This window comes from Bactrocera dorsalis, chromosome 4 (genome assembly GCF_023373825.1).
Source record: "Bactrocera dorsalis isolate Fly_Bdor chromosome 4, ASM2337382v1, whole genome shotgun sequence".
NCBI lineage: Eukaryota > Metazoa > Arthropoda > Insecta > Diptera > Tephritidae > Bactrocera > Bactrocera dorsalis.
In genome coordinates, this window is record NC_064306.1 from 46,050,382 (window position 1) to 46,074,688 (window position 24,307).

A 24,307-nucleotide genomic window follows, 5' to 3' on the forward strand; every position below is an offset into this window, starting at 1 on the left:
TAACCATGACATTCGGGTTTTAGAAATGAAATTAAATACCAAACAAATGAAATAACAAAGTTTGTCAGCTCAACAAAATACCCCACTCTCGTTGTTGCCACACACCAGAGTAGAGCCACCACAAGTGTAATTATGAGCAACGACAGTTTGCATGTGTTTCGGCTGCAAGGAGGCTGAAAATTAGCAATCGCTCGATAATTTGCATTACCAGCAGGTAGTTGCTGGTGGAAAATCGTGCGAGCGAGATAAAATCGACAGCAACAAAAACAAAACAAACCGCTTTCAACACAATTGCACGTAAATGCGAATATACTAGAGTGCACACAGCGCTAAAAATATAATTAACGTGCGCAGGATGAGCATTTAGCTTGGCTGACATGTAGCATAAACACCGCAATATGTATGAAATGCTGTAATATGAGCTGCAATATATGGTAGCGTGTGTGTATATACATATATAAACATATTATATGAGCGTTGTTTCATAATACTGCTGTTGCAGTTTGGTGGAGTTTCCATATTTCGCTTAGTTGGTTGAAACTGTCATGTCACTAATCGCACTAGAAAACTCCCTGGGCAGACTTGGTAGACTCATTTACATGCACATTGATACATATGTATAAACGTAGTGCAAGTATGTATATACATATATGTATGTATGTATGTCAATCATGCTTGTGTGGAGCAGACGTAGAAGTACTATTTCCTCTAATAGATAATTACAACTCTATGCAGACTCATTTTAAATATGTACCTATATGCACAAACATATTTCTATTTCCTCATACCTACAGTGGTGGCCATATAATTGAAACTATATTTAATTCGGTTACATGGAAGCTGGAATCTTCATAAATAAAAAAGTTTCCATACAATTAATATATTTTGATGAACCAGTTTATATGGCAGCTATAAGCTATAGTGACCCGATGTGAACAATTTTTTCAAAGATTGTATTATTGCTTTGGATAATAATCCATGCGAAATTTCGTGAAGATATCTTGTCAAATAAAAAAGTTTTCTATATAAAAACCTGATTTTGATCGCTCAACTTATATGACAGCTATATGCTGTAGCGGCCCGATCCGAATAATTTATTGACGGATTATAGCATTACCTTGGATAACAATCAGTGTAAAATTTCGTGAAAATATCTGCTCAAATAAAAATGTTTTCAATACAAGGACTTGATTTTGAGCGATCTGTTTGTATGAGAAGTTTGAGCTATATTGATCCGATCTAAACAATCTCTTTCGAGCTTATATATTTACTTAGGAGGATAATCCATGCCAAATTTCGTGAAGTAATTTTGCTAAATAAAAAAGTTTTCCATACAAGCACTTTATTTCGATTGTTTAGCATATACTGCAGCTATATGCTATAGTGGTCCAAAATCATCGGTTCCAACAAATTAGTAGTTTCTTGTTGGGAAAATGACGTGTACTAAATTTTAGATCGATATATCGATAACTAACAGATCAGTTCACATATATGTATATGTAGACAATGATGTTAATGATTGCAACATAATCGTTCCTAAATCTGTACCCACCACTGTACACTATAAAAATTTGTATGTGCAGCAGTATTTCCTCACAGATTATCGCAAATTTGTTCACATCCCTTCAGCTCTTACTTAAAGTGTCTCCAAAGGAGTGCTCGCAGCGGCAGTAACGCGAGGCGAACACAGGCGGTCATGAGTGGAAAATTGCATTTTCTATGCTCGTAACTAAAGCCAGCATTTGCTGCATGCCGGGGTGTGTGCGCGTAGACTAGCATCAGCCAAAGTCACTGGCATTGGTGGGTTTGCGGTTGCTGTTAATTTCGTTGTTAATGCTCGGCTTGGGCTCCTTTTTCCTGTAGGATACATAAATTTACACCACTTGGCGGCAATCGGTACAGCAATCGCGCCCAAGTGCAGTATTTAGTGTGTCTACCACAAACATCCATTGCGACCGATGGCTCCGCCCTCAACAACAAATGCATTAGTGCAGCGTCCTTTAGTTTAGCGATTTGAAGTTTGTTTTTCAGCACATACTGAAATCCGCTGAAACAAAGTTCTTGTTTTGAACATTCGTGAGCGTCGTAACGACAAACTATGTTATGGAGTGCGGTAAAAGTTTTCACTATGGCTGTTTACTAATACTGAGCGATTGATACCGTGAAGTATTTCGTTCCCTTAAATTAAAAATATACGATCTAGTGAAAATAAATTTTTTATTTTTGCATTGAATTGAAAGTTTTCTTTAGCACAGTTAGAATAATCAAATTTAAGTCAAACATCTAGCATTTTATTCGATAACTTCTAGTAATTTTAAAGGTGAACTTATAATACATGTCCTTATTGGCAAAAGCTGGGACAGTCGCTTTTCCCAAGCTTCTCTTAAGGCGACTTTTTTTTATCAGTAAAATCATAGGACACAAAACGGGACAAGTGATAATCGTTAAGTGTCTAGTCCGGATCATAAGAAAGATGCATAAAAACTCCCAACCAAGTTTGAGGTGCTTTCAAGATTCCCAGTTAAAAACATTTCCTATTGGCCAAAGCTCACCGCTTCTGGGCAATTGTTGACTTCAGACGATCCAATTTTTGCGACGCAAATCCGAAGACATAGTTAAATGTCCTGATCTTTTATCCTAGCTAGCTCACCCTTTGCGCCGGCTCAAAGCGCTTTGACCACCAACATTTGCGCTAGATGATGTCGTAAGGGATCAGTATTCGGATACTTAGGCTTATTTTCGTTAACTTGTGCAGCATCCATACATCCAGCTTCTTTTTGTTTTCAGCCTTTTTTTAATTGGGTCCGTAGCAGTAAACATTTTCAAAACAATTTTTAAGAATGCCTTGGATTAGACCTGTCTAAGCAACTCGGAATCTTGTAAAGATTTGCTTCTCGTACTCTTGGCAGTTATAATACTCAGGGGTATAGTGTCAATGTCAATTTCTATATCGTCGAAACACTTATGTAGTAAGGCTGACTAATGTGTGTTGGAAAGAGTTGATGGAATAAATGTTGGGTCAACATATAATTTTAAAAGAGCTGTGAACTTTAATTTTCAGTTGTAGCATTGAACTGCCGTTTTTATATTCTTTCATAATGTTTTGCTTTTCTACGCATAGAAAAAAAGAAGAAGAATCCTCGTCTTCTCTTTACCTCGTCAGGATTATTTCAAGTTTTTTTTAGTCTGCTATTCCAAACTCGAACTTTTTTTACCAGAAAAAAATGCTTATATGCTCTTTTGAGACCTGCTTAGTAAATAGAAGGTTTCCTTGATGTTTTGTTTCATTGGTGTTTCTTAAGTATTAGGAGGTTATGGGTGTCAAAACATCTACATTTATTATTATCTAATTAAATTATACACATCTAGAATATTGTACTAAATTTTCAAGTTGATTTTCGTAGATACGTCCTTGAGAACTTGTGCGTTCGAGGCTAGGCTAAGTCCACCGTCTTTAAACACGTTTTTCTCGAAACTGTGTTTGCGGCAAGATTTATCGAGAACAACTGAACCCATCTTCATGAAATTTTATACTGGTTTTTGAGATACAGATACTTAAAGACTTGGAAGAAGGAGTTTTTTTTAATTACAACCATTAAAAGAAAAAATTATAGCGAAATTTTCACAGAAATTTTAATTTTTTTGTAAAAATGTCTACCAAAAATGCAATTTTCAGTTGTTCAGTTTAGTTCTATGTTAAGGTTTCAACTAAAACACGTATTTCTCACTTAAGATGATCCTGTAAAAAGTTATCCTGTCAACGCGAGCGCATCGAGGGGTCAACGGAAATTACTTCGCTATGGCCGAGTATAAAATATTTTTTTCTGATGATTGTAAGAATTGTATTCAAGTTTAAACGCAGCTTATATGATTTAAAAATGGTCGTGAGAAGCCAAATATCGACCAAAGGCAACGTCGTCCAGAAATTTCATAAAGACAAAAAATTTCTTACAAAAACTTCGATCAGTTATGGCAGCTATATGCTCCAGTAATTCGATCTGAACAATTTCTTTTGAGATTGCACCGTTACTTTGGGCAATCACTCATGTCGAATTTGGTGACGATATGTATAAATGTATATGCTTTTAGTACAGGTCCGATCGTTTAGTTTGTAGGGCAAGCAAGGACGGGTGCAGAATCTCAGATCCATATCTCATAAACTGAGTGACTAGTTCGCATATGTATATACAGACGGACAGACGAATATTTATATATGTTCTTTATAGGATCTCTGACGTTTACTTTTGGGTATTACAACCACAGTGGCAAATTTAATATATCATGTTCAGTGTATATAAACAATTTTCCCCCTTCGTATTTTATATTTACAAGACAGAAAATACTCCAGGAAAGGAACATTTGGTCATGATATCCCAGCCATTCAAGCAACCATAACATGGGTGCAGAAAAATATTCCTATAAACGACAATTGTATGTATATATTATAGTATCATTCCGATTCTTATTGTGATTTTCTAAATTATTTATTATAATACTTAAAAAAAAGTGTCAGCAATTTCCTTAAAGCATACTGAGCGGATTGGTGTCATAAAGCATTTATTATGACTCAAACTCATGTATCTGTGTTAATCTAAAGAATAGTGCCAGTGAGCTAGTGAAGCTTACCGATTCCTCCTAGACAATAGTGTCCTTTGGTGAAAAAGCGGAAAATCTCCACTTGACTTGTCGCTTAACAAAGAAGAGTTTAGAGTTAAAAGTGTGCTACTTAAAATTAATCCCCAACTATACTCAAAGACTTGGTTCTTTATAGAATATACTACATATACATATACATACATATATATGTATAATTCTTGCTAAATCCGCTGTATTTGTGTCGCTAGCGTTGAATGTCACATAAAGCGGTGAAAAGCGCGATTTCATAGCCATATGCACATTCATTGCCAACATTTCAGCTTTTGACATAGACATGCCAGTCATTTCTTACTTAAGAGTACTTGTACGTATGTCAGTATATACATATATGTAGGTCAGTCGCCAAGCCCCTAGCATAGTTTTAAGCTCTGTATTTGCTGTTAAATTCTTTAAAGCCAAAGTATGCAGGCATCAACTTTATTGCTCGAAAGCTTTTACTGTGAAAATAGTTTTAGTGACATGAAAGCATTGTTGGCTTTAATGAAATAAAACAGGTACCCCACCAACTTTTCCTTCAGCGCTTGTGTTAGTGTTGTTGACCGTGTATTGGCGCGTAAAAAGTAAATTAGCTTGCTAGTTTTGTGACTTTCTCTCTTTTTTTATTTTTCGACTCGCCTGCTCAGCAAATTTGCATTAAAAGTTTCAAACCGGAAAAGTTAGTTAGTAATTGTGCTTTGCCATGAATGTCTGAATTTAGTTTCGGATTTAATTTTCATTTAATTCTGATTTTCATTATTTTAGCATTTTTGAGTTATAGAAAAGTTTTTGCCGCAATGGATGCTCCCTTAAAGTGATAAGTTTAGAAAAATATTGTTTCAGACATGTTTCATGTTCTTTTTATCTATAAATGCTATAGTCGAACGGGATGGTATAATTATGCTCGTAAAGTAATATATATAAATATTGTCTGTAATTTTCAATGACGATTATTTCTAAAGTACGAAGCCACAAGAAAATCCTCCACTCCCCAACCCGCTGCTCATGGGGAAAAGTAAAAAAAAACCTTATTTGTCAATAAGCAAGCCATTCACCCGACCAGTCATATTCGATATGGTCGCCTGTATGTGGTGAACTCCAGCAATTACAAGATTCTTCATGATCTCTCCTGTTGAATACTAGAGAGCGATATTCGCATGCTTCTGGTGAAGTAATATAATGCACTCCTCTCTAGCTAGTTTCTGTTTCGCAAAAACCATCCTTGCAGGCCTTTGCTTGAAGCGGAACCGCCTAATAGAAACCTCGTGAAGTCTTGCCTGCTTGCTATGACGACATCGAAAAGTATGCCGAGCTGACTTCGGGAGCAACATACTTTAGCCAGTAGAGATATTAACACCTTCAGCTACTCCCTACTTTCTCTCAGTGATTAGTGTACTTGTAATCAAACCAGTCGTGACGAGGAGCTCGAGTTGGCTTGAGAATCTAAAATGGCCTTTGCTACCCTGATTTACCAAATGTGTGTCCAGCGTGCAGTGAATCCCAGCATGACTCTAACCAGCACTCTGAATGCCATTAATCCAACACCTCTCTGCTTATGGTCCGCCTTGGCGAAATAGTACGTTTCCTGGGCCTATACTAGATAACTTCGATGTCAACCATCCCGAATACTATCACTAAACGGAAATTATGAAAAGGAGCAAAGTTAAATTTAGTCATGTTCGTTGTCCGCTTGTACAAGTATATAATCAAATTAACCAACAAAACTGACTAATCCAAATCAAGATAATGTTATATTTACAGAGGGAACTATATCAGTTCGAACGCATATCCTTGGAAGCGACTTTTATTTAGGTACGTAAGCTTAGTAAAATGTCATGGGTTTTGATAAGAAAATTTCTACCAACATTTTGATAACACTATCGTTGGAAAATTGATATTTTGCTTTAAAGTAGGCTCAGTTCTTGGTGACTTCTTTTCAGTGACCAATCGCTTCAGTTCTGAGAACAAGAAGTAGAAAATTCTGGCCAGATTCGTAAACTTTATAAATTTTCTCTCGTTTTCGTTGATCGGTTGATAGTGAGCTTGTCTGGTCTCTACTTTGAACAGATTCTTATTTTAATCAAATTAATTTCAACTATTTTACCATATTTGCCTTTAATTTCTTTAGAATTTCAGCTATCACATTCTACTTCATTTTACAGTCAAGCATAACTTGAATTTTTCTAGGTTTCCGCCCTTGTGGAGTATAATTCAAAATTGTAAAATTTATGAAAATATACTGTAAGGATATACGAGATATCGTTTTTGCAATGTGATAATATTCATTTAATTCATGTTGCTCCACAAAAATATGTCTGCTATGCGCCAGTCACGTTTTCCATTTGCGCGCGCTGACACCACAAGCCGCAACTTAATAAAAGTGTCACTTTCGCGGATTTATGATGCTAATTAAATAAAATCACATTATGCACAATGCTGCCTGCAACATTTTCATGCAAATTATTTGTAGGCGCAAGCCGAGCAATGATTAAAACTTGAATTGCACAAACACACAAAACCATAGATCAAACGTCACTCATACGCCCAGGCGGCTGTGTGAAGTTTCTCATAGTGCAAGTAGAGAAACATAAATTTCTGCAAGTGAAAGCGCGCATATTTATGGTGTGGAGCGAGTGGGAAATTACATAAATCTTCACTTCACTTTGTAATAGTATCCGTTAACTGAAAGTATTTATTTTGCGCACATATTAACTTACATACAGAGATATCTACCTTGCATGCGAATTACTATATGTTTGCAAGCTTTATTTTTTATAAATGCGAACCTAAAGTGATCACTAGAAATTGACCAAAAATGGGGCTGCAGGCAATTTGTTTATGTCGGTCATGTGTGTGTGTGTGTTTTTATATGTCCTGTGTTACTACCTGCTAGGATACTCCCATTATGTGCGGTTTTAAATTAACTTTCCCGCACAAATTGGATTATACACGCTACAAATAATTTTTTTTTCAATCGCTGCTGATTGTGGGTAGTTGCAATTTGTTCTTTTAACATTTATTTTTTCTTTGCTGAGTTTTGTTATTTATGTTTATGCATCCTTTTCCTGCCTGTACGCTACACATTTCTTTGCTAAATACACACAACTGCAGACATCTCTCCAATATGTCGGGCAAAAAAAGTGTATTGTTAATAAATGGGGCCAGTGAAAGAAGGTAAATAAATTCAATTTGCCGTTGGCAAAGCAACAAAGAGTGAAATGAAGCAAACAAGCCAGTCAAATAGTCCTTCACAGCGCCTCCACCCAATAAAGTGGGCGAAAGCGCAAAATATTAAATTAAACTGCTATGAAGCTGTTGCCTCTTATACTTTTACTATTGACTACCATTATTGCTGTTGTTGTCGCGTACACCTTGTTTTACCTGTGTGCCTTACATGCACTTGTTTAGCTCCATGTACACCACGTCGTATGCGCAACTTTTGTCGCTTGCTTGCAGCTCGTGTCCTTGCTTTACTTGCTCACACATATTGTTTGCAGTCGTCGGCGGTATATTTTGTTATTTAATTGTGCAGTCGTCTTTCCTTTTGTTCGGTTGTTAATTAACAAAATTTACAGTTACACGTCAGTCTTATATTTGCGCGTCTCGAGTGTCGAGTTTTCGTGCAGAAAAATTTATTTACTTCATGAAAATTGATTTCGAACTGGTGGCGGTGGAGTTCAATTCTTAATTACAAGGATTTGTTTCCAGAGCAACGGTATAGCGCTCCACTGTTATTATTGGTTGCAAATTAAGAAAGTTAAGGTAGCTGCTTTGTTATTTACCGCTTCAACATAAAGAGTATTAACCTCATTGGCTGTTTGAGCTCGATATGTTGATAGAGATGTAGCAACAAAAATATATATGGTATGTTCAGTTATAGCTCAATTTTGAGACAGATGAAGAATACGGTGCGTACATGATTTTTTAATATTTGACTGTTAAAATTTATTTTGTTTTTTAAAGCATTTTTACAGTCTCTACTTTCTCATACTGAATATTTTTTTCTTTTTAACCATGATTCACAAACTAAAGTTTTCTATATATATTCTAACGTCATGTTAAAAGATATTAATTATTTTTTACTTAACTTGAAAATCAAATTAAGATAATCAAATTCGATTTTCAGAAGCTTCTTTTTGAGCTAAATTTTTCACAAACAAAATCATTCACATTGACAGGAGCAGATAGTAACTTTTTGTTATCAGGTTAGAGATAATAAGTTGGATGCATATAGAGCTCCCTACATAACTCGTGGAGCTTCTGGTGAATCAGCATCGACATGTGTTGCCTGTAGTTGTCCTGATGCAACAGCATTCTTCCTCTCTAATTGGCCAAAATTGGTTTCTTCTGGCTAATCGCTTCCTGCAGATGGTCAAATTATTGACATTACAAAACGAAATAAGTATTTAGCCGTAAGGGAATATCTCATATTAGATGATATCCCTCAAACACATAGAAAACTTTTTCACACAGTCAATCGACTACGAACTTTTTCACTTGACATTGTCGTAAATTATCCATTTTTAATCACCAGTGTTCATTCACTTCAGAAATGGATCGGTTTCTTGCTATACAGCAACGATTCATGAGTGGAAAATCGATCCTTGAGATTTTTTCGTTAACTTGTGTTGACCATACCTTGAACGCCTTTTTGTGTCAATGCTTACTTAAATGATTTTTGTGCAATGCTTAGTTCCTGGGCAACCGGTGCAAATCTTACAAGGCGGTCGGACTCGACTGATTTGTTTATTGTATCCTTATTTTCGATAATTGGCTGCTTGGTGCTGCATCTGTGACATACAAATTTTCGCAATGGTATCAAAGAAACTAAAATTTTGCATGATTAGTTGTTAAAGAATTAAAACACTATTAATCTAGCCTAGCCGCCTAGCTTGAGGTTTCCCTTTCACGGACGAAAACAGTAAAATGTGGACTAGTTTCTCACTGAGCTCAATCAAGAAATCACAAAACTTTCTGAAATATCATCTTTCCAACGTTATATAGCTTAACAGTGAAGCCATATGGTCTTATGAATATATCAGTCCACTAATTATTAATTAATTTAAAGCTAAGTATGAACTAATTCAAAAAATGTGTGATCTGTCAGACTTTTATCTATGATTCCATTACTATAGTGTGTTGAAAATGTTGTTGACTTTTTCCCAAGATTCTCCGCGTCAATAAATTTATAGCACAAAAAAAGTGGAGTTGGAGAAAAACTCCTGGCCATAATTATCTTTAGCTTGTATTTTTGATCTATAATATTGCAATTATAATAAAGTATCATTTGAAGTCACGACTTTCATCTTCTTCGGTGTTTTCATGCGCTTAAATTATAATTTTAATATCAAATGGGTAACGCAAAGCTCTTTCTGCTAAGTTAGGATGCATTCTTTCAAAAACTCCTTATACTGATTTTCATTTTCATCACTGAGGTTTTCCTCGATAAGGTTTTGAACGAATGTCTATGCCTTCATAAATAAGTAAAGTGGTACAATTAGACCTATTAATTTGGTACACAACTAGTTCTACTATTTTGATAAAAATAAAAAGAAGAGCGTTGGTCTTCTAGGTATGTAGGTACAGAAATGTCAACAAAAATGTTTCTTGTAGCAATTATATTAAAAATCGTTAATTTTCGTAGGTTGTAATTATTTTTCTGTATATTTTAATTATCTTATAGTTTTTTACTATAAGAGCATTTATTGCTACTAGAGATAGACTCCTTTTCAGTTTGCTGCCTCTAGCTTGGGGGAAGTCTCACTATTGGCTGGCAATCTTTTAAAGTTTAATTATTTGTTTCATGAAGTCAAATTGTTCTTAATTTCAATGAAATTGACCATGAAGCAGTCAAAGATACATCGGTATTGAGTATAGCTTCCCAATTAAATACTACCATATTCTTTAGCATCATATATTGAGGTCATGGTTATATACTTCTCAAATTTTTTTTGCTTTACGTAGAATTTTTAAATTTTTTAATATGCAAATATAATATTTTTTTTATTTTAATAATCCTTCTCTTATTGAATCTGCTTGTTTAAAGCCTAACCATAAAGAATAAATCAGAAATCTATCTAAAACTAAACCAGCTCAAGATTGTGGTTGAGATTTTTTGATAATATGTTGGTCTTTAGAAAGCTGGTAGATCTATTTTTTCAATTACGGAATTGTGGCCAGGCTAATGGATTTCAATGTCGTCTGAGTTTAGGTTCGTACATAAATGTTTCTGTCGTCGTCTACTTCTGTTCTACCTCTTTTTTAACATGGGAGCTTGTGAATATTTTCATTTTGAATGTACCGTGAACCCGTTATTGCTCTAATTATTTTTGACTGGAACCTCTGTACTATATTTAATGTTGGTTGCACAGGTCGTAACAACCAAATCAGTTTTTTACTGTGTTGTATAACAGAACTTTGTTGTAAAGGCTAAGCTTGGAGTTTTTATCTAAAATCCAGTTGTCTTTCCAAGTGAATGCTAAGATGAGTTATATCACGTGTTTATGATGCTAAAATGTTATTCATTTTAATCGACTGGCACATGTTTTGGAATTAGTAGATTTGGCACTCGGATGGCATATTTATTACGATACACTGGGGCTATGTCGTCCGCAAAAATGGATATCAATACTTCATTATCTGTTGGAATATCTGCTGTATTGGGTCAAGCGCACTGCGCTGAAGACACCATACCTTAACGGTTGTTCATCAGATATGAAATTAGCTATTTTAATAATAAATGTCCTTTTTTAATAAAATTTCAATGTTTTACGCTATTCAATTGAGAATACAAGTACTGTTTTAATGCTATGTAATGTGATATTGGATTTTCCAATTGAATAATATGATTTCTTTTCAAAAACACACACTAATTATTAAGGAAATTCAAATTATTTTTATTTAAGTACATTCGATACAATTATGTTCTGAATATAACATCATTTAAATGGTCTCTCCGACTGCTTTTGATGGAACGACTTCAATGAATCCAATTTTCGAGTAATTTTTCCACTAAATCAAATCGTAAGTCATGATTAGCACTTTCCATATTGACTTCAAATGCATAAAGAGAATGTGGTATACTTCTAAAGCTTGAAGAGAGTCCAGTCTATTGTAAGATCAATAACTTCTAATAATTCAACAAAAAGTAGTCTAATGGTGTTAAATTACAACTTCTTGGAGTCCATTCAATGGCATAATTTCTTAAAATAATTGATTCTTCAAACTTTTTTCCCAGCAATTCAGTTGTTACACGTGTTGTATGGCACGTAGCCCGGATTTGTTGCAACCAAATGTTGTTAGGATCAACACCTTCCCATTGCGGCCATAAAAAATTGGTTATAGTCGTTCTATAGCGCAAAGAAGAGCAAGAGCTGTACTACTGCCATATGGTATCTCAATAAAATTGTAAAAATTTGATGAAACTTTAAACTTTTTCGAAATTCTGGCACTACACTGTTATATGTGTTATTAAGAACTATGTATATATAAATGAAGTGTACATTTTCTTGAAATTGTCCTCTAGTAAATGCCCTCGACTTGTACCAAGCATTACGTACCAGCAAAACATTTTATCACTTAATGCGAGATGCTCAAGACTTTCGTCACCTCAATGAATGAAGTCTTCCCCGAATTGAGTTCAAAGTGATTTTTTCATAATGTAAATTGAATGCAACGCTTTGTCCGTACAAATGAATGTATGACGCGCGCAACAACAACAGCAAAAGTAACACCACAGTGATATCTTCTTATTTTTTTCACATTCACTTTCGCTGTTTTGCGAAAAATACTCACCCCACGGTGGCAAAGTCGTGCCGACACCAACGCCAATTAGGGCGTTCAAACAACTTAAAACTGAATTATCCAATTTAATGGTCACAACAAAAAACACACACACACATACAATTCGAACAAGCCACTAATAAATAAATTTGCAAGTGTTGTTGTAAATCATTTTGTTTTTTTTTATTATTGCGCGACTACAGCGATTTCAAGCACATCCGGTCTGTGGGACAGTTGGGCACATAAATCAACGGCACCGCCATCGCAGTTACTCGGCGAGTGTGAGCTATGGCGGGCGGTTTGAAATTTACGGCTGAGGCCGTTATACGGTTTTGTGCATAGAAATATTGAAGTTTTGAATATTCATGTTTTTATTGATGGCACTGAAGAATAATATTTGTGTTTTAACTAGTTTTGCAAAAACAAAAATGAGATAAAATAAAATAAAAATTAACGAGCGAAATATTTAAAAAAAAAAATCGAAAAATAATCGTTAAAGTTTAAATTTGAACGATAAATATAAGATAGTGTTCGTCAAAGTTAACGATCCTTAAGATCCATTCAAGCGACCTTAGTGATTTTCCCCAAAAAATTATATAAAACAACAAACAATCTCTATATATATAACCGACTTTTATATGGCTGCAACAACATTTTCTCGTTCCAATTCCACTTGCAGCACCTACAGCGACTCGGCAGCCGCGTCTAGTGAAACCTTAGACGCCGCTTCGGTCGTCTCACCCACCATGGCCGCCGCACCGCCTACCGCCGCCGCTGCCACGGCGAGCACATCGCTCAGCTACCAGGACGAACAACAGCCGCCACAACATGTGATGCGTGCACACCTCAGCAGTCATCATCACTATCACCTGCCGCACCAGTTCCAGCATCCACATCATCAAAATCATCACACACACGGTGGCGTGCCTGTAGCCACGCCCACAGTGCCCGCCAGCTATGCGGGCGCACAACATATGCTGCATCATCACCACAAAACGAGTCCCTACAGCAGCAGCGTGATGGATGAGGATAGCAGTGGTAGTGTGAGCGGCGTCAGTGGTCCAACGCCACCAGCCAAACCGCCACATACACAAGAACGTCGTTCGCCGCCTAGCAGTGGCACTACCGCTGCTACTATGGCCACTTCTAGTGTGCTGCTGGTCGCAGATGCTGCTGCTTCAAGTGCTTCGGTGTCGCCGGGCCGTTTGGCCAGTCGTTCGGGCTCTCATCATCGTGTCACCATTGATGAGTCGAATATAGCAACGTCGTCGGCGTTGAGCCATCAACTGGACGTTAGAGGTGGTGAAGGTGGCGATGATGGTGATGCTGGTGGTAGTGGCGGTGGCGGTGCAGGCGGTTCGGGTCCACCGTCACCTGGTTCATCGCATCGACGTCTCTCCTCGGCGCTTGGTGATGATCGACAGACGGGGCATTTAGCGTTAATGTATCATTCGCATCAGTTGACCAGCTATCCGGTGTTGCCAGCCATCAAGCGAACGCATCGACCGTCATTCATATATCCACCAATGCCGCGTGTCAGAGCGTAAGTACACCTTTAATTTGCTTATATATACGTACATATATACTACGTACTATCTTTGTGTATTTCAATCGTATGCTCTCTAGATGAGGCTACCAACTGTATATATTCTATTTCCTGATAACATCTCAGTTATTATTTGCATTCGCGGTGAAATTGTTGTTAGCACTATTTTTCTGTTATTTTGACCAGTAGTGCCCTACGATAGTTTTAAACAGAAAACTAAGTTTAATTTTTACCAAATAGATTAGGCTACTAAATAGGGTAATTTTTCGTAAGATCATGAATAATCCCAAATGGACAGCTGGAGACTCCTTTCCGCTGTGATACTCAAAACTTCTACAAGTAGTACAGTTGAGGAGAAAATGTCTAGTTGTATCCACCTCATCTTCCTCATTGCTATTTTGACAAGTTACCCTCTTCAAAATCTTTGCAGTGCTAATAGACCAGTGTCTAGTAAGCACACCTATCATTGCGGCGATGTGAACTCTGTTAAAAAGTAGTAATGGATATTTTACGTTCCACTCTGGGCCAGAAGGCTTTCAAAAACCTACTCATCTTGGTTACTAATCAACGCTTGCTGAGCTTGCGCGAGGCCTATAGATGCAACGCAAGAATGCACGAAAACAGAGGAAGCTCTCATACTAAATTAGATAAAACTACCATTTTTTACTAGCTCATCGATTTTAGAACTTCCTACAATTCCACTGTTGTCTCTGGCAAGTTTAAAATAAAACAAGCATGATGCTACTGATAGTGAAATCATGCATTCTTTGGCTAGTTTTCAGCTCAGCGAGCAGTCTGAATGGCAGACGTTTCCTCATCTACTAATACAAACGAAGAGTGTTTTCGGCCATTTTTTGGAGATCTTGTCGGGTATACTACTGTGATCTAATTGAAAGGTCAATTTTGTCCATTTCATTTTCTTCAAAGTGATCCTCTCCCGCTGTAATACACATATGCCAACGAATTTTCCTTTCATCATAGCACTTGGAAAAATCCTCCGTCATGATGGCTATCAGAGCCTTCTTCCATTCAGCTTTTATATCTTCAATTGAGTCGAAACGGTGTTCTCGGAGTGGTTATGTGAATTTTTTTAATAGCCATAAGTTACACGAAGGTAAATCAGGCGAATGCGGAGGTTAGGCACGATATTAGTCGAAAATTTAGCGAAATGATCACGAATAATGCACCATGCATTATCGCACTTCTTTGTTCAATACATTCAGACATAATAAAAATCGAAGAATTTACTTTTAGAGCCTCACAAAACGACGCGTACCTCAAACACTAATGATTATTTTGACGTGGTTTTTAACAATACTACAAATTTACCGGTTCGAAAAACATGCGAAGTATAAGTTAAAATTTCATCTTTCAATTTGATCACTGTAGTATATATGGCATAGTCCCGATATATTGCTTGCTGCTCTGTTAGTGCTTCGGAAGCATAAAATCTTTTCTAATTAATTTTTTTTAATGAGCTATAAATCAAATTGCGTTTCAATTATATTGCCGAAACAGCTAGAGTTGGTGTAATCTAGTTGTTTCACCGAACTTCTTTCTTGAGCCTGCTTTTCTATTATGATAGTCTTACTCAATACAAACCCCTTTTCAGTAGTAGTGCTAAAAAGCAAATTCTTTCCATTAAGGGTTTAATAATTTATATAATCTTTATTGAAATGTGTTAATTGTTAGTTCACCGCGGCATAAAAATTTCAAACTTTACGTTTGTTAGTTTTCATCAAAGTCTGTACATATGTATGTCCCGTCAAATCTTTTAGATGCTGAAAGCCATCGTTCTGGAAAATTTTTTTTTGGAAATACATTTTTATTTGAGGATAACTCTTTCTTAAATTGCATCTTATGTAAAATTTACATAAGTTTAGGTTTAGCGTTCTCTGCCGACAAGTCCTTTCAGAATATGGCGATAGCCTTAAAACTGGTCTAAATAATACTGCACCATTTTATGGTCTGAAAACGGGTTGTACTGTCTTCTCCAAATGTTTTTATTCTGTACATTTCAATGTTTTTAGTGTCACTAGTTTTTATTTTCTGACGAATAAGCAAATCCTTTGCCAAACCATACATTTTAATAGGGAATTTTCCTCATCTCACTTCTTCATATTAATCGTTTTCTTTAACTTTTCCAAATTGAGTCGTAAAATTTTTGCCTTAAAAGCTCCACTGTCCACTAAAACGTAATCAAAATTACATACAAACATCACCACGATTTTCTTATTAGTTTACTTACTGCCATTTGCTACTTTTAAAATTTTATCCATTCAATTTGTCACTGTAATTATTCAAGAGCGCGATTCAAGATTTAAGTATATTGGTATCAAAGTGAGCCTTGATTACTTTTCAACATATTTCCGGTTACTCCCTGCAATTTATCAACATCCAAATCAAAATTTGTATAAAATCAAGTTTGTTGGCACTATATATGCATCTATATACCTATATCCCAAGCATTTTTGAAAGTCCCTAATATCATGATGGCGGCGAATTCAATTAAAAGCGAATCATGCGCCTCGCTGCCTCAGACACAAAGGCCAAATCCCACAAAATTGCTTCATCAATTTTGGAGTAATTGAAAAAAAAACGAATTTTGTCAACTCAAAGCATGAAAAATGACTTACATGCGCATATTTATGCATTACATGAGTTGTATACCGAACTTATAATATTTCCTTAAACAAAAATTGATGTCATAAACATTAGCCCTTGTATGAGTATCCAGCAAAACAAGAGTGTACAGTGTGTGTGTATGGCCTTTATGTTGTTCATTAAAGGTCGTTTAAATCTACAAAAGCCACGAAAACTCACGCATTTGCTTTCACCAAATCACTTCTGAGCTTTTCCTTAAATTTGCTAATGTCTCCTTCTTAGTGTTGTCGCCTGCTCTGGACGTTCTTTGGCGCAAAGACAAATTGCTTTGTGATGAACTGCGAGTTCATAAATTTGACATGATGTTCAGATTTTGGCGCTGTACGTATGTGTATGTATGCTAAGTAGAAAATATGATTCGTTATGGCTTATTAAAGTTTGAAAAGTGTAATTTTATAGACTCAGACTTGATAAGGTTAATAAATTGTAGGCCACAGAAAGTGTACATGTTGTTGCTAGTTATAGGACTGTGCTTGAAATTTAATAACGATATTTTTTTATAAAAAAAAATATATAAAGATTTGCTTTAGTACGGCGACAGCTGCTTGATGTGGTGATTAATTACACCCTCCCATTACGTTCTTTCTCAATATTAGGGCAGCATTAAAAGCCAAATGTTCTTGGCAAGTGATCCTCATATCCGAATATATTTTTACATTGAAATCCTTCATATGGAAATCATAAGACGTTCGGAACTGTAGCTTACGGTTTGTAGGTCTCTCTCCTCTTTTGCTGATTAACATTAAGGTGCACTGCACAAAAATGTTCAGACCAGAAACTCAGTCAAACATCTTGCAAATATGTAAGCTGATGAGTGTTTTTCAGTGGGACAATATTTTTTCGGCGTTGATCTTTTTGACAGCTGTTACTGGTTTTATACTCAATTTGGTTTGCCATTTCAAAATACATAGATTTACTCCGGAACAACACTTGCAAATCGTGGTTTTCATTATCAAAATAACTGTTCTATTCGCGCGACGCATTGCATACATTCGGTCGTACTACCGAAGATCTACATACTGCCTTGAAGCAGAGTTTCGTAGATCCGAACGAGTTCATCCGCTATCTCGCGCAACAATTGGAGCTGAGTACATTCGTTTTATAGAAGATTTTATGGAATTATCTTAGTTAGTCTGCCGGTTTACAAAAGTCAACTCGTACCAAAATTGTATAGGTCCAAAACGAGATGGTCATCGATCCGAATTTTAACAAGAAAGTTTGTTGAGTGATGAAGCTTACTTTTGGTTGAATTGTCGCATTTGCAGTGATGATAAAGACAAAGTCATTGCTCAGACGCCGGTAAATCCTAACGCCGTAAAATCCTCCAAAGGTCAACATATCTTCTTCTCTATCGATAGAAAAGAGAGCCATGATTAATTACTTTTTTGTACTTGAATGAAAGGATGTTAATGTGAATAACCTTTGGTTTCAAAAAGACGGCGTTACATGCCATAAAACCAACGAAAAAGTCGACTGATTGAAGGAAACTCCAAGATTTAGCACCGTACTGTTTTATGATTTGAGTTACTTGGTGACATTCGGTTGTAAAATATTATCAAAAATTGGGCCCTCGCGTGGAATTTATTCTAGCCAGTCGCAGCAGTCATTTGCCCAAAATCACTTTTGAAACATAATGGCAAACTCTTATTCTTATAATAAAACCAAATACTTGTGCGGAACATTGCAATATAACGGGCTTTTTAATAAGAGCACTACCGAATAGTTCCTTTGAAAGTACATTTAGTGCCATTATGTATGGAACTCGCTTTCTTTTGAAGTCCGAGCGCTGAACTCAATTTTCGACGGTTTTAAAGCATAAATCGGCCGATACTGCTGCAATTTCAAGTTCCATATTCGTATGAAGTTGATTTCTTGGCATAAACCATAGACTGACGTAGCCCGACAGGAAATAGTCTAACGAAACCACCAAACATGATTTTCAATAAATCGATTGTGACATTAGCTATGTGGCTTGCGACGCCGTCTTTTTCCGTCCGTGGAACCACATATTGTCCAAGTCCATATCATCCAATTCGGGCCAGAAATATTCGGTTATTATTGAGTTGTAGCGATTTTCATTCACAGTAACGCGCTGGTCTTGATCATCACGGAAGAATACGGCCCAAATATATGAATATGAGCCGGCGGCGTCAGTTCATAGACCGCACCAAACCGTAATTTTTTCGGGATTCAATGGTGACTCATGCAGTAAGTGTAGATTGCTGCCTGACCAATAATGTACATTTTGCTTTTTGACTAAGCTATTCAGCCAGAAATGAGCCTCATCGCTGAAGATGATTTTTCGGTCAAAATCCGGATCATTTTCAAGTTGTTGCTTAGTCCGTTTTATGAAGATACGACGATTCTGGTAGTCAAGTGGCTTCAGTTCTTGTGTCAATTTTATCTTGTAAGGATGTAGGCCAAGATCTCCACAACGACGTTACAGAGATGTCAAACGCTTGAGAATCATGTCTGAGGGGCTGATTTGGGTCTTCCTCAATTGGTGCGCTAGCAGAAGCAATATTCTCGACACTACAGGCACTTCTTTGTCTTAATGACACGGGAACATTTTGTACTGTGCCTGTAGATTTAAATTCGCTCTTAAAGCTGAGGCCACTGACTCCGAATTTCAGAAGTAAATTTTAATAGTTTCGACTCGTTGTTGGATCGTATATTTTTCCATGATGAAATGGCAAACCTTACACAAGAGAAATGTTAAAAGAGCGGCAAAAAATATGGCGTCGTTCGTTATCCCTCTCGTTCTACTTTTGTACCATCCATATTGAAAACCCCGTTAGTTTGTGAGTTTTGTTATCCTAGTGTAGTATTAAGTTTAACTGAGGTCACCACAACACCTCAATTTAAGTTGCAAATATTTGCCCCATTTTGATGACTAAGTGATATAAAAGAAAGGCTGTTTTTTTCTTCAAAAAAAAAATTTTTTTTGACCCAAGAAAATGACAGAAAATGTGCAGACAAAGCAAATATTGACAAGATATTTCATAAAATTTAAGCTAATATCGGTGAACTTACTACTTTACTTTACATAAGGCTCATTCCTCAAACAGTTTCACTTAAATCGATATCACAAATTTAAAGTATATTATTGTATATACTATACAGGTACATACAGTCCTGCTAATTGTAATCAGTGCTATCTCACAACGTTTAACAAATTGCATGCCTTCTCTCTACGAAAAGACACTCTCTAGCCGTTGTGGTGGACGCATAATTGCCATTCTGTTTCTGGTAGCAGTTGTGGTGAGGCAGCAATTTGCCATTAACCACACATAACTGCATGTTTACACACACATAGAACCATTAATTAAGCTTTTAGAAACGTAATGTCTCAAGCGCTGCAACTGCAACAAGGAAATTACTTTATTTTGACATTCACGCTTGCCTCTATTTTCATGGACATGCATGCATACATACAAACATATGTATGTATATATGTACATAAGTGCATTTGGTTGGTTGTGCGTTGCGGTAAAGCGCAACATTCATCTTATTTGATACACTTAATTCTCCAGCATGGTAGCGGGCTGCCTATAAATTTACCTCTATTAAAACGGTAAAACTTAACTGCACTATTATTTAATACTATGCTGTTAAATAATAGTCACGCCTTTAAAATTAAACTAGTGAACCTCTTTCCTCAGGTTGTTTGAAATTGTATTTTATGGGGAAAAAAATATACAGCTCTAGAATTTCTGACTTATAAATAAATTGATTTTATTGATTCCCTATCATAATAAATGTAAACAATCAAGTAAAAAGACTCACTACCCTTTCTAATGCAACTCTATTTCTTTTGTTCAAAACTGTTCTTCGTCTTCTTTATTGGTATAAACATCGCTTACGCGGTTATAGACGAATTCGCAATAGCGCGCCAGTCATTTTTCCTTTAGGGCTGTTTCCAAATGTAGCCTGGTGCTTCTCCACCTGGTCTCTCCAACGGAATATAGGTCTTCATCTTCCTCTGTATCCCCAGGCGGGTACTGCGTCGAATACTCTCAGAGATGGACTTGACCTAGCTAGCGTAGCCGCTGTCTCCTAATTCGCTGAACTCTTGTTTAGTGTTCATTCCAATTCTGACGCAGCTTTTGCGGCAATAGCAATTTCAGACAAAGCGGCATAGAAACAGTTCCTTTTCGTGCTGCCAAAAGCAGCTTTGTAATCGACGAAGAGGTGGTACGTGTCGATCCTCTTTTCGTAAGTCTTTTCCAAGACTTGACGATTGGTGAATAACTGGTTAGTTGCTGATTTTCCAGGCCTAAAGCCACACTGATAAGGTCCGGTGCGCTTCAGTCTTTCACACAGTACGCTCGATAGAATTTTATATGCGATATTGAGGAGGCTTATCCTATGGTAGTTGACGCAGATTGTAAATTGGGCAGAGCACACTTGAATTCTAATCGTTGGGCATGCTTTCGTCCAACCATATTCTACAAAGAAGCTGATACTCCTTACCAGTCAATAAAATCTAATCGCTTCTATGATTTTTCCTCCTTCAAATAGTCCAATTGTTAGCAGTACCTGTCTGAAGTAAGAGTTTTGCTGTAGGGCGCATAGTATATCACTCCCTATCAATATTTTTCGTTCCTAAACAGTTTTATTTTCCCTTTTCAAGCGCAGTCCTGGAGAGGTAACCTCTCATCTATATGCTGATTTTTCTGATTACATGGATGGCCAATGATTATTGTTCTGCACTTTTCTGCTAGATCTGAGATCTGTCCTAAACTAAGTTTTATTTTCATGTTATATTATTTTATTAAAAAATAGATAGATAGAAAATAATTGAGGTTTTGTACTGAGACCTATAGTTTTTTGTGTCCTCTCCTATATTACATACAGTCACAAACGTTAAAGAGCTTACTGGAGGCGATGGAGTTGATGAGATCCCTTCCCACGTAGATGGATCCAAGGTTCTTGAGAAAAATAAGAAACTACTTTGATCGTACTGAAAGTCAAAACCGGCGTAAAACTATTTCAGGATAGCAATATTTTCTTACAACTTCCAATCCCAAGTGAAACTGTCATAATGGGTAACGAAATTAGACAATAAAGTCTTTGAATTTTAACAACTCTGATCTAAAAATGGTGGAGATACGTCTACATCTTATCTAGCTCTAATCTACTGTGAGAGAGTACTACATTAATTTCATTATTAGTGATTATTTTACTTTGTCTAATATTATTTAGTACCAATGCTCAGTGGTATTCCCTTTTAGCATTAATTCAATAATTACGCCTTTTATTCTTTCGGATTTTAATAGCATATAATGTTCGGCTGCCTTCGAACTTAGCTGTAACTAACTTGTTAAATATTTGTCAAAAGTTTCAAAAATGAACTATTTATATTCTTTTTATTATTTTTATTTAAAAATTTATACCGAATATGAAAATATAAATATTTATTTTATAGTGTATCACTTACAGGTATTTCTATTTACGCTAATCCGTACTGCCCTTTGCTGTTCGCAATAAATTTTCAGCTACGCTCTGTCCCAGCATTTAGCCTGACATGCAACGCTTTCTCTCATTACGTTACACACTTACGTCATCGTTGATCTTTCCTTTTTCCCTTTTATCAGGTCATTATCTCCGACAGCCACCAAGTACACATATGTACTAGTATATAAGATATCTAACGTTGTTTTAGGATTAGTCGTCGGATGCCATTTAATGAGCTTCGACGCTCCGGCGTTAGTTAACACCGCCTTATAGACACACGCCACCAGCTCTTCTTCGCCATTAGCTCTTACTTTCGATGATAATTAGTAACGTCAATGTATAAGTAGTTGTGAGAGAGTAGTGGTGGCAGAGTAATATTACTTTGCATGTTTGTGTTAAGTAGTACGAGGGTGGTTGCATAAGTCTGTAACATTTTCATTTTTGCTTTCTCATTTTAATTTTTTTAAATAATGATTTTTTACAAAATTGTCTACAATTTTACTGCCAAGACGAAAGCTGTGTCCAGGCTCTTCTTTCTCTAGACCATAAAGAATTCAGTCCGTCCGTGCAAGGTGTAACTTGAGTAAAAATTGAGTTATCTTGATGAAACTTGATATCAAGGTTCGCTAGTACAAAAAAATACGAGTTCGTAGATGGGCGTAATCGGACCACTGCCACTTCCACAAAACGCCAGTAACCGAAAACCTATAAACTGTCATAACTAAGCCCTGATTTTGAGTATGTATAACATCAAAACTTGAAAAACTTTAAGATAAAGTTGTGGGTTGTTCGTTTGCAGCACCAGGATTGCCAAAACTCGCCAAATAAAGGCAACCCTCGTATAAGAATTGTGTATAATAGAATGTATGTATGTATCTGCTCTTCCATTTATCCATGAATTGTGCTTCAATGTGTTTAATTATCCATCGTGATAATTCCTGTTGTTTTCTTCGCTTGTCCATCAATTCATCACTCGTGCGTGTTCTTCACTTAACAGGCACCTGTAACTAACTGTCGGCATATTGCATCGATGAACAATACACTTGACTTACATATAGACATAAATACATACATATATATACTTGTATGCTTGGCATATTAACTTCCTTTAACACACGCTTGCATCGTAACTGTCACTCAATGACTCCCGTTTACCGTTTTCTTCTGCCAATTAATAGTTGGTTTGTGGTTGTGTTTGCTGTTGTTGCTCGTTATGCTGCGGTTAAGTGGAGAAAGGTGTTCACCGAAATTAACCGCATGTTTCCTATTATTTTCCGAAGCCGAGAGCTTTGGAAATGGGGTTAAGCATTGCTCCTATACATACATAAATATGTACATATATGTAAGTTCGAGTGCCCACATTTATTACATTAGTGAGGTTAATGCATAATTTATGAATTTGAGCTTAGACTTAGCTTGCTTGAGGCATTTTGATTTGCACTTGATTTAGAGCTCTTAAGAGGCAGAGTACATGCACGAGGCGAGAGTGATTTGTAAATAATGGAGCGAAAGCTAATACCGGCTTCCTGTGACTCAAGTATATTTTTCTACAATTTCAAATAAAGTCACTAATTAAGGAATAAATTTCAGATACGCCACTTTATACGCCATTTTATACTCACACATACCGCCAACACAAACCATCTTTCAAAGCCACGTTCTGTCAAAGAACTAATACAAAGCCTTTACTTTGCTAACACTAAACTTATAAATAATATTTATTTTCATATTTTTAAAGACAAATGTTTATCTCTCTTCCAGTGGTGATGCTTTGGCCACACTTTTCTCCGCATTGTATGGCAAATTATTGGTGGTAATGGGCATCGCTTTCCCAATGGCTGAAGTCATATCGACTTATATACCACCTTCCTTCTATGAGGTAAGTAAATTTGTGACGCAACCACATATTAATAACCTTTCCATACAAATTTTTCTCCCAACATACATATATTTGCTCGAAGCATGGTCTACAATTCTGGCTGGTCACAGTTATCGGAGCAATTCCAGTAATTCGGAAAAAAAACTTTTATTGCAATACAGAAAGCGCTTCCAAACACAAAAATGCATTTATCCTGTAAAGGTGTCAACTATACATATATGTGTAGTATGCATAACTCTTGCTAATGCCCCAAGTGACGGAGCAAATTCCTGTGGTCGAATTTTCGAAATCGGTTCAGTAGATTTCAAAAAAAGTGTATTTTAAGTGGACTAGTTACATTTGAGTAA

The 24,307-nt window shown here is 36.3% G+C and overlaps 1 protein-coding gene across 2 annotated transcripts in view; it reads left to right on the forward strand.

The window, feature by feature from the left end:
• LOC105234190 (proton channel OtopLc) overlaps positions 1-24,307 on the forward strand; it is a 113,284-nt gene that overhangs the window by 70,512 nt on the left and 18,465 nt on the right. For both annotated transcript variants that reach the window (XM_049454389.1, XM_049454388.1), the window contains exons 3-4: positions 13,094-13,957; positions 23,843-23,960. In XM_049454389.1, the coding sequence (XP_049310346.1) occupies positions 13,094-13,957; positions 23,843-23,960 (982 nt within the window). The remainder of the gene's footprint in view (positions 1-13,093; positions 13,958-23,842; positions 23,961-24,307) is intronic.